General features: G+C 36.9%; 1 protein-coding gene across 3 annotated transcripts in view; it reads right to left on the bottom strand.

Moving 5' to 3' along the window:
* Positions 1 to 8,098: 8,098 nt before the first annotated feature.
* The window catches only part of LOC140629212 (leucine-rich repeat-containing protein 37B-like), a 78,063-nt gene continuing 73,957 nt past the window's right edge, over positions 8,099 to 12,204 (bottom strand). The window contains exon 15 of one of the 3 annotated variants that reach the window (XR_012027054.1): positions 8,099 to 8,344. Coding sequence is in view for 1 of the 3 variants with exons in the window: in XM_072818807.1 (XP_072674908.1) it covers positions 8,308 to 8,344 (37 nt within the window). In the remaining 2 variants the exon portion in view is untranslated. The remainder of the gene's footprint in view (positions 8,345 to 12,204) is intronic. The other 2 variants (XM_072818809.1, XM_072818807.1) reach the window with 2 other exon arrangements.

The following is a 12,204-nucleotide window of genomic DNA, read 5'->3' as shown; positions in this document are numbered from 1 at the left end:
GTAGCGTGGCAGGTTACAAAATCAATGCCCAGAAGTCAGTGGCATTTCTATACACTAACAATGAGACTGAAGAAAGAGAAATTAAGGAGTCAATCCCATTTACAATTGCACCCAAAAGCATAAGATACCTAGGAATAAACCTAACCAAAGATGTAAAGGATCTATATCCTCAAAACTATAGAACACTTCTGAAAGAAATTGAGGAAGACACAAAGAGATGGAAAAATATTCCATGCTCATGGATTGGCAGAATTAATATTGTGAAAATGTCAATGTTACCCAGGGCAATATACACGTTTAATGCAATCCCTATCAAAATACCATGGACTTTCTTCAGAGAGTTAGAACAAATTATTTTAAGATTTGTGTGGAATCAGAAAAGACCCCGAATAGCCAGGGGAATTTTAAAAAAGAAAACCATATCTGGGGGCATCACAATGCCAGATTTCAGGTTGTACTACAAAGCTGTGGTCATCAAGACAGTGTGGTACTGGCACAAAAACAGACACATAGATCAGTGGAACAGAATAGAGAATCCAGAAGTGGACCCTGAACTTTATGGGCAACTAATATTCGATAAAAGAGGAAAGACTATCCATTGGAAGAAAGACAGTCTCTTCAATAAATGGTGCTGGGAAAATTGGACATCCACATGCAGAAGAATGAAACTAGAGCACTCTCTTTCACCATACACAAAGATAAACTCAAAATGGATGAAAGATCTAAATGTGAGACAAGATTCCATCAAAATCCTAGAGAAGAACACAGGCAACACCCTTTTTGAACTCGGCCATAGTAACTTCTTGCAAGATACATCCACGAAGGCAAAAGAAACAAAAGCAAAAATGAACTATTGGGACTTCATCAAGATAAGAAGCTTTTGCACAGCAAATGATACAGTCAACAAAACTCAAAGACAACCTACAGAATGGGAGAAGATATTTGCAAATGACATATCAGATAAAGGGCTAGTTTCCAAGATCTATAAAGAACTTATTAAACTCAACAGCAAAGAAACAAACAATCCAATCATGAAATGGGCAAAAGACATGAACAGAAATCTCACAGAGGAAGACATAGACATGGCCAACATGCATATGAGAAAATGCTCTGCATCACTTGCCATTAGGGAAATACAAATCAAAACTACAATGAGATACCACCTCACACCAGTGAGAATGGGGAAAATTAACAAGGCAGGAAACAACAAATGTTGGAGAGGATGCGGAGAAAAGGGAACCCTCATACACTGTTGGTGGGAATGTGAACTGGTGCAGCCACTCTGGAAAACTGTGTGGAGGTTCCTCAAACAGTTAAAAATATACCTGCCCTACGACCCAGCAATTGCACTGTTGGGGATTTACCCCAAAGATACAAATGCAATGAAACGCCTGGACACCTGCACCCCGATGTTTCTAGCAGCAATGGCCACGATAGCCAAACTGTGGAAGGAGCCTTGGTGTCCATCGAAAGATGAATGGATAAAGAAGATGTGGTTTACGTATACAATGGAATATTACTCAGCTATTAGAAATGACAAATACCCACCATTTGCTTCAATGTGGATGGAACTGGAGGGTATTATGCTGAGTGAAGTAAGTCAGTCGGAGAGGGACAAACATTATATGTTCTCATTCATTTGGGGAATATAAATAATAGTGAAAGGGAATATAAGGGAAGAGAGAAGAAATGTGTGGGAAATATCAGAAAGGGAGACAGAACGTAAAGACTGCTAACTCTGGGAAACGAACTAGGGGTGGTAGAAGGGGAGGAGGGCGGGGGGTGGGAGTGAATGGGTGACGGGCACTGGGGGTTATTCTGTATGTTAGTAAATTGAACACCAATAAAAAATAAATTAAAAAAAAAAGTAGATGGGACAGAGGGAGAGGGAGAGAGAATCTGAAGCAGACTCTGTGCTGAGCATAGAGCCCCATGCAGGGCTCAATCCCATGATCCTATGACTCTGAGACCACAACCTGAGCCAAAACCAAGAAATGGACCCTTACCTAATGGACTGTGCCACCTAGGCACCCCATTTATTTTATTTCATTCATAATATTTTTCATTTTAATTGTTTTTTTCCCAAAAATATAACATTCATAGAGATGCCTGGGTGGCTTAGCAGTTAAGTGCCTGCCTTCAGCCCAGGGTATGATCTTAGAGTCCTGGGATCAAGTCCCACATCAGGCTCCCTGCATGGACCCTGCTTCTCTCTCTGCCTATGTCTCTGCCTCTCTCTCTGTGTCTCTTAAGAATAAATAAATAAAATCTTTAAAAAAATAACATTCCACGGTGTCTAGCTTAACTGTAACCCTCCTTTACATCATAAACTTGAGTTGTTTGTGATTACAAACTCCCAAGTATTTTCCCACCTTTAAAAATGGTTTCATTTATCTTTATAGGTTAAAAACTCAAAATGAAAGACACATCATAGGCACCTTATAAAAGGGAATTTATGTTAATTTGGGAGTGACAGAAATTGGAATAGCATTATGGGTTCATCCCAGAGCTACTTGGTGGTCTTGGTTAATTAAATAAAATTATTCAATGCATTGCTTAGGCTAACAATTTATGCCTATGACTTTTTATCAGAACTCTTGCTTTAAAACTGGGTTGCTTTTGCTTGGAGGCCCCTTGTATATCCCTCAATAAGCACATCTCAACTCTTAAAGATTTCTTAAAGGGAGAAAGGGATGGATAAAAACCTAGCCATGAAAATCAGTTAAGATCTAAAAGATAAAATTCAAAATGCTTTACTACTTTACTGAAATATACCTATGATCTCATTAGAGGTGGTTTCCCTAAAGCAAAAATACTTATGTTTTGATCTCTCCATTGTTTAAAGCTAACTGTATAGACTTGTTATCACATTGTCAGTAAGAGTCTGTCTTTGAACCACAGCAAATTGTGCTCCAGAGTCACCCCAGAAATATGTCCAGCTTCCTAGATGTTCAAGTATCCTCTTAGCCTATGGTTTACCTTGGGTGGGCTATATCACCCAAGGTAATAAAAATATATTATTCTCAGTATATAGGTTCACTTCCAGGTCTTTAGTTTTCAAGTATAGAATAAGAGTTTCCATCTACACAAAAAGCATATTTACTCAGACATTTAAAGGTATATTGATAATTGGAGTTTATTTTTCTAAAGAGTAAAAATTCTTTAATAAAATTTTGAGAGAATGAAAATTGAGTTTCTAGAATTGTTTTTTTTTACACAATACACTTCTTATAGACAAAGAGAGAAAAGGGAGGCAGGGCATGGTGAAGAGATAGAAAGAAAATAGCTTTTAGAAAAATAAATTATTGAAAGTGAAGTCCAAAGAGAAGGAAAAAAAAAAGAATAGTAATTTCAACCACAGTTAATCTGAAGCCATGTAATTAAAACTGAGGGCAGTTGATAGATAAGAATAAGACCAGAAGTAATATTTTACAGCAGGATTAGTTCACTTCAAGGGTACTTAGTGCTTATGGAAAGTGTAAAGGGGGTGGAGGAAAGAAGGCTTAAACACTAAATTATCTTACAGCCTTTCAAATTATTTCTGCAGATCCTATTACAGTAAAGTAAGCAGAAAAGGGGCAGCAGAACAAATCATAAGAATTTTTGTATCTATCTGTCCAGTACTCAATAAAGAAAAGTGGCAGACACAGTAAAAGATGCTTTCATGTTCTGTTCATCACCATGCTGTCCTCGGATGCAGATATCATTTGGCACCACTGCAAAACTAAAATTTGGTGCAAATAAAGGCATATTCTCTGATTTCAGATATTTTCCCTTTCATCAATTCAGAATAACTCTGCCTTTTTCTCTTAAATTCCTATGGAAAATGCCATCTAATTCATATTCTTTTACATAATTTATCAAAATCTAGAACTTTTTCTTCTTGTATCAGAGTTAATAGTGTATAACTTTTAAGAGGCAGAACTACTCTTCTGTTCCATTGCTTCCTCTAGCTTCAGAATAATGTGTTAAAATATCTTAGACATCTTCTTTAAATGGCCCTTCTTTTAGTCTTAATCTTTTTTTTTTTTTTTTTTTTTTTTGAGCAGAGCAGAAAATAATAAGTTTACGGAATGGTGGAATTGAATGTTAGCTTCAGTATAAAGTATGCAGAGTGTGTGTGTGTGTGCGTGTGTGCATGTGTTTTTGAAGGAGAGACTCTGAACCATAAACAGAAATCTTCAGATAATGAGTCTGAGTGTCAAAATTAAATAAGAACCCCAAATCCAAATAGCAAGTTGAGTTACTAAGTAAAAGTCCTTTGGTATAATTAAATGGGCAAGGATAGAAATATCTATGTACCACTGTTTCCATTCAGTTCAATAATCTTGCTCCTATCTTTACAAAACTAAAATTTAAAATAATATTTTTGTTAAATGGATCCTTTCCTCTATCCATGGAATGCTCAAAGGAAAGTTTTAAGATTGAATGAAGAGATGAGAAAAATGTCATTGATGCAATCACCATTCTCCATGTGAACCAAGCAACAATGATTTTATTGCCTATACCTCAAAAATAGTTTTTATAGAGCCCTTGAATTACTTAATCACTAAGTGATTCCACTCTCTTATTTGTAATAAGTATTATTCCAAAAACACAGAGTAAGAAAAGTAATTTAAATATTTTATATTAAATAACATGCTATAAGATTAACCTAATTTCTGGAAGATGTCCATGACTTCTTTGGAGAAAACCTACAGTATTATTTCATCAATATTTTTCTTTTTTTATTGTTGACTTATTCCTCATCCCCATTTTAACCTTCCTTTTATCTGGAAGGAGTATAGATACCTATCAAAATTATAACTTTCAGACTTTTACCAGTTCTTTTTCATTGTATTTTAGTTAATCTGTAGTGTCAATACACATTAGGCTGAAGCGTGTTGCATCCAATATGATGGCAGCAGGGAATGTAGGAACCACAGAAGAGTGAAGCATTAGTTGTATTCAATGGTTGGTGATTGCTTCTCTGAAAAAGCAGAAATGTTTTAAGGCCTGCAGATTTCTGGAAGGTATTTGTGAGCTTATTCAATACAATGGTTTCCAGTTTTTGGAATGATCCATGTAAAATCCCTTTGAAAATAACCATGTCAGGCTAAATGTTTATTATATCATGAAAGTTTAATGATAATTTAAATAAAACTAGCCAGTTAAAGCAGTCCCTGTATTTCAAACATGGTAGTTTTCTAAAGAGCTATTCATGTGTCATTCCATGTGCTGTCCCAAAATATTGAACCCTACATCCAGAATATAGAAAACAGACCAAATAGAAGAAACAAGCAATGATGAAATATATAGGCTAATGCAATAAATCAGGTCATTCATGAAATGTATTATGTTGATAGGATAAATTTTAAGCCTTAGATTCCTTCCTGCATCTACTTAATTCATTTGTGTGAAAAGGAGCATTTCTAAAATGAGTTCTGACTACTCAGTCCTAACAGTTTGGTGAATTTGTCAACCTGAAAATTGCTATCAAATATTTCAGCATAAGCTATTTTAAAAATATTTTTGAATGTATAACTGAGGTAACAGAGAAAAAAACAAGAAAGGAAAATTATTTCCCAGTAGCCTAAAATTAAGATGATAAAGAAATTGAGTGTGAGTTAATAGCTGCAGCTGCCTGTAGGAATTTGCTGGTCTCAGTATCCAAGGGTCTGTGGTTTTAACCTACCATGTTGGACTTGGAGCTGTGAAAGGCACACAATTGTAGCTGAAATTCAAAGTCCTCCAAAGACTACGTCCCAAGTAAAAGGGCAGAACTAAAAAAAAAAAAAAAAAATCTTCCCAATGGGACAGTAAGAACTCAAGAAAACTTGTCTCTCTAGCCCTGGGCTCTGGATTAAGGGGGTGGGGGTTAATAGAGAGACAGAGAAATGAAATATCTAGTTTCCTTTGTGTATCCACGGCCCGAGGCCTGCCCCCATTCCTGTTTGGGGTCAGATTTACCTTGTCTACGTGGTTCAGGAATTCCTAAACTCAGAAACAGACATAAAAACCAACCTGGGCTAAAAAATAATAATAATGATAATAATAATAATCACCGTGGGCTGGAAAGATCCAGACAGCATCTATAAGAAATGAAAGCAACAATTTTGGGGATACATAACTTCATTCAAGGATTCCCACAAATATAACCTCACTTAAAAATGAACTCAGTAGGGATCCCTGGGTGGCGCAGCGGTTTAGTGCCTGCCTTTGGCCCAGGGCGCGATCCTGGAGACCCGGGATCGAATCCCACGTCGGGTTCCCAGTGCATGGAGCCTGCTTCTCCCTCTGCCTGTGTCTCTGCCTCTCTCTCTCTCTCTCTCACTGTGTGCCTATCATAAAATAAAATAAAATAAAAATTAAAAAAAAAATGAACTCAGTAACCCAAATTTAGGACACAAACTAGCAGTGTTGACGCCCAAGAATTCTCAATAATAGCATTCTCAAATAAAGACTATAAAATAACTGTTCTAAACATTTAAAGATACAAAAGAAATGGAAAAGAGAACAGACAGATATCCAGGCAGATTGAAAATAAAAAGAAGAACTTCCAGAAATAAAAAATTTATTGAAGTCAGAAGATGCACTGTCAAATACAAAGATTCTGAAATTTCCAGAGAGACAAAAAATATTTCCAAGTTGAAGAGTGAGATTCCTTACAGATACTTTCTTTACTCAAACCACATGCCATTTCACCAGTGACTTCTGGATCTTAACATGTGACTCTTATAACCTCTGAGAGCTAATTTATTGAGTTCTAGCAAATCCCAAGCCAGTATGCCATGTGTTAATTACACTGAATGGCCTCTTCAAAATAAACCACACAACACTGATGTTGATCCTGTTAGATTAAGACAAATTAAAAATCTAATACATAGTTTTGCTGTCAGGTCCTAAAGTTCAAAGGTCAATATGGTATATTGCAATAAGGCTATAGGTTACCCATGCCCCAATATTTTATCATAATAAACCAAATAGGGATGAAACACCCAGCAGTAGCCCATAAATCTATTAACAGTGAACTGTCAATGTCCTATATACCAGGGTAATTTGTTAATTCAGAGCTAGGTCTCTTTTTTCACTAGACCTTGTAAACTCCTTTCTGAAACATCAATAAACCATCTGCTTTGACTTGTTAATCAAATGACTTTATTCAGTCCAAAGCAATTTTTTCCTAATAAAAACAGAGTATTTATCTCCATGGCTATAAAAGAGGATTGTTTTCAACTGTTCACTTATAGTTAAGAAGCACATTTAGTTTGGATTGATTTCCAATGCTTCGGTCATATCTTGTCAATTTCCATTTCTTACACACAGCATCTCAGTTTAGCCATTTAGGAAAAGAAAAAAACAGTCAAATTCTGAATGTGGTATGGGACCAGTGCACAAAAACTCAAGAATAAGTTTGAGGAAAGAACTCACCCCAAATTACTGTAGATCAACATTTCAATATCCTGATTTCCCTCTGTCTGGAAATTTTCTTGTCATTCTAGATAGAATGTTCATACTAGCCACTGTTTCTCTCAACTGAGGTTTCCAGATATTTGCCTTTTAGTCAGTATAGCTCTGTTCTGAGTCACAGGGCAGATAATGTTTATAATAGAAACTTTTTATCCTCTCTTAGACTTTATTGTGTTATTGTAAAATAAAGTCAGCTTCAGTGAGATGAGATCAGAGATGTGAAGCTCTGCAAAGCTATCCCAGAAAATTGACCCCCTTTTCTCCAACCCACCAAACTGACATAAAATGAGTATTTCTGAGGTATCCGTGGGGATATTCTCAGTGCTTTGTGAATGAGCATCTTCAGGAATCGTCACGCTTCTTGCACCCTCTGTCCTTGGAGCTTACTGCCAGCTGGCAAATGGGAGCACAGCCTATGACCTCTGACCTTGAATCAGCTCCTCTTGGACTGTTAGAAAAATGATGTCTGGGGAGAGGTCTGAGCATTTGAGTTATTACTGGGTTCTGTCCTCTTAAAAAACAAAGAAGAAACTCATAGGTGTCCTTAATAAGCAGAGGCTTCAAATGCAGCACAAATCATGGTGCATTCTGGGAATTTTCTTGGGGCACAGCTTCCTTTCCCATTGCAAGTCCCTGAACAAAGGAAAAAATATGCAGCAAACAAAAAGTATAATTAAAATTCCTAAAGTGTTTATGCAGACTTGTTTTTATTCTTTTTATGCAGACATTATTTGGTGAGCTACCATTTAGATCTTTTTATGTTTGGGGTGGTATCATAGGAGAAGGATTGTCAAACAGTCCTGTTTCTCTCCATGTCCTTTTATCTACTCAATTTTACAAAGACGAGAAAAAAATCTTCTAAGCCCTTAATTCAAATTTTAGCCTCTTTTTGAGCCTAAAAGAGAAAACAGGAGAAACATCTGAGATTTTATGATTATAGCAATGAGTTTGTTTCTAATGTGTTCTAAGGTTTTCCTAACACTTATTGATTTTAACCTTATTCCCATAAGATTTTTCTCTTAATATTTCCATTAAAGTTGGAACCAAATACATTAAAATTAACTGCCCCTCAGGCATGAAGTTCTGCCAAATTAAATATCAATTATTTTTCACTTAGTAATAATGATTTCATTTTTGAACCCCCATCTTCACCCTGGCAGTATGTCTTCACACCTAACTCACACCATAACTAGGAAAGAGTACCAGTCATGAACTCATTAATGTTCTTCACACTGTAGCTCTCCACATTGAAGGTTATTTTCATAAGGACAGGGAGAGCCTATTACTAGAAATCTTGATGAAAGCAGTCCTTCAGATATGGTTGAGTAATAAAATCTTTGCATGAGAGGAACTAATGGACAGATTCCTAGACTTTAATATCGAGAAAGATAAATTGGACTGGAATAAGAATGGGAGTACCAGAATGTAGAAGAAAATTATGTACATAATTTAAAATGTGTGTTAAATTAAGCAACACAGACATATATTTTTAAACATACATTGTCATTATTAAACTCAGTGCTATAAATTCTCAGAAATGGCTAATTTATGGACTTGAGTAATATTTTGGAGGTAGAGAATAGTAGAGCATGATATAATTATATTTAGAATTCAGAATCAAATAAAAGGCCAATTCTTAAAGTTTATGCCAGACAAAATATACTTGGCTTAAATAATTTGATTTGACCATCAATATGGTCCCCAAATCCCTGAGTGGGTAGGTTCTCTTTTAACCTTGTTTATTTGGGGTTTTTTTGGCTTTGTTTTTCCCTAGTAACATACAGTCTGGATTTGGGTTTTGTAAAATATTTTATTGAAAGTTTTACCAAAGTTTTACTAAAAGTCTGTTACAGGACAGGAAAAAGAAAAAAAAACACATTGATTTTAAGAGGCAGACTAAGTCATGACTCAAAATCCAATGATGATTGGATAGCACAATTGAAGGTCACCTTTTTTTTAAAAAAAATTTTTTACTTATTTACTTATGATAGACATAGAGAGAGAGAGAGAGGCAGAGACACAGGAGGAGGGAGAAGCAGGCTCCATGCCAGGAGACCGACGTGGGACTCGATCCCGGGACTCCAGAATCGCGCCCTGGGTCAAAGGCAGGCGCCAAACCACTGAGCCACCCAGGGATCCCCTGAAGGTCACCTTTTTATCAGAGATGAAGAATCTAAGAGGGTGAATAACATGCTGGGAGACACTGTGGTTAGACTAGGTTAAAAGATCAAAGACTGTGCAGAATATTTGTGAAGTTGACTAAGGAATAGGTAGAAACAAATAATAGGGAAATAAAAAATTGATTAAAATGTTCCTACTTGGTAAAGCAATAATCATATAAAAGCTAGTATATAGTTGAAAGGAATACAATTATATATTTCTGTTCCTTTTGGTAGGACTACCCAAGAAGATTGTGTTGCATTTTGAAGATATTAATAAAAGGAAATTAATAAGACTATATTTTTAGACATTAAAGTCAAGTTCATTTTTTTTTAAAGTCAAGTTTAATAGAAGTTAATATGTGTGGCTTGACTAAAAAAAACTAGATTTGAGTTTTGTAAAATGAGAAGGGGCTATAAACATTTGAAGTTTCATGGATGAATATAAGCTATCTAACATGCCAGTAGGGGTTATGTATGTGAGAAAATAAAATATTTCCCATTTCTTTTCTTTTTTTTTTTAAGATTTTATTTATTTATTCATGAGAGACACGGAGAGAGGCAGAGACACAGGCAGAGAGAGAAACAGGCTCCATACAGGGAATCCGATGCAAGACTTGATCCCAGGACTCTGGGATCAGGCCCTGAGCCGAAGACAGGCATTCAACCACTGAGCCACCCAGTCGTCCCTAACACATCTTGATCTTATTAATAAGATGAGTTTTTTTTTGATTTGGTTCTTTACATTTCATATCTTATATAGATCTCCTAATAATGTTTTATTTATTTATTTATTTATTTATTTATTTATTTATTTATTGTTTTTTATTATTTTTATTTTTTTAATTTTTATTTATTTATGATAGTCACAGAGAGAGAGAGAGAGGCAGAGACACAGGCAGAGGGAGAAGCAGGCTCCATGCACCGGGAGCCCGACGTGGGATTCGATCCCGGGTCTCCAGGATCGTGCCCTGGGCCAAAGGCAGGCGCCAAACCGCTGCGCCACCCAGGGATCCCTATTTATTATTTTTTAAAAGATTTTATTTATTCATCATAGACATAGAGAGAGAGAGGCAGACACACAGGCAGAGGGAGAAGCAGGCTCCATGCTGGGAGCCCAACATGGGACTAGATCCCAGGTCTCCAGGATTGTGGCCTGGGCCAAAGGCAGGCGCTAAACTGCTGAGCCACCCAGGGATCCCCTAATAATGTTTTAAAGTAACAGTGTACATGGGGTGCCTGGTTGGCTTAGAAGAGTATGTGACTTTTGATCTCAAAGTTGTGAGTGTGAGCCCCATATTGGGTATAGAGATTACTTAAAAATAACTAAACTAAAAAAAGGAAAATAACAGTTATATATGTGTATATATATATATTTAAGATTTTTATTTATTTATTCATGAGAGACACAGAGAGACAGCGGCAGAGACACAGGCAGAGGGAGAAGCAGGCTCCCTGCAAGGGACTCCAGGATCAGGTCCAGGGCTGAAGGCGGCGCTAAACCCCTGAGCCACCCGGGCTGCCCAACATTATATTTAAATACAAGATCATGAAGTTAATGTATGTTTTGAAATTTTATCATTTATTTGAGAGTAAGCATGAGCTGGGGAGCAGGGGAAAGGCAGAGGGAGAAGCAGATTCCCTGCTGAGCAAGGAGTCTGACTGGGGGCTCAGTCTCAGAACCTATGAGATCATGACCTGACTAGAAGGCAGCCACCTAACTGACTGAGCCACCCAGGTACCCCTACCTAATTACATTTTAAAATGCAAGTATACTAGGATTTTTTGTTTAGAAGACAAGTATTCCCATTAACTTTTCTGTAAAGTAGTAACTTTATGACTGAGTGGTCAATTATCATTAAATAAAAAAGAGTATCTCTCCACTTATTTATTTATTTTTAATTTATTTTAGAGAAAGCATGAGCAAGAAGAGGCGCAGAGGAAGGAGAGAAGCAGATACTCTGCTGAGTGCAGAGCCCAGTGCAGGGCTTGATCTGACGACCCTGAAATCAGGACCTGAGCCAAAATCAAAAGTCTAACACTTTTTTTTTCACTGAGCCCCTCCAGTTACTTAATTTTTTAAAAAAGATTTTATTTATTTGTTCATGAGAGACACAGAGAGAGAGGCAGAGACATAGGCAGAGGGAGAAGCAGGCTCCATGCAGGGAGCCTGACATGGGACTCGATCCCAGGTCTCCAGAATCAGGCCCTGGGCCAAAGGTGGAGCTAAACTGCTGAGCCACCTGGGCTGCCCCAGTTGCTTATTTTTATATACAGATGGGTACTCGGTGAACCAGGATGCTGGTTAAAAATGCAGTTCTGACTCAGCTAGATTGGAGAGAGAATTTAGGAATTGCATTTAAACATTTTTTTAAAAAGATTTTATTTGAGTAAGAGAGAAAGCATGAGGTGGAGGGCAGAGAGAGAAGGAGAAGCAGATGCCCAGCTGAGCAGGGAGCCCCACTCAGGCTGAATTCTAGGACCTGAGCTGAAGGCAGATGGTAGACACTTAACTGAGCCACCCAGGCACCCTAGATAATTCTTATATAAATGATCTGCAGGCCAGTTTATGGAAGTTTACTTTGACAAATAAATA

The sequence above is a fragment of the Canis lupus genome, assembly GCF_048164855.1.
Source record: "Canis lupus baileyi chromosome 3 unlocalized genomic scaffold, mCanLup2.hap1 SUPER_3_unloc_2, whole genome shotgun sequence".
NCBI classification, from domain to species: Eukaryota; Metazoa; Chordata; class Mammalia; order Carnivora; family Canidae; genus Canis; species Canis lupus.
Note: the sequence above shows the minus strand (reverse complement) of the source record. Positions and strands in the feature narration are given on the sequence as shown.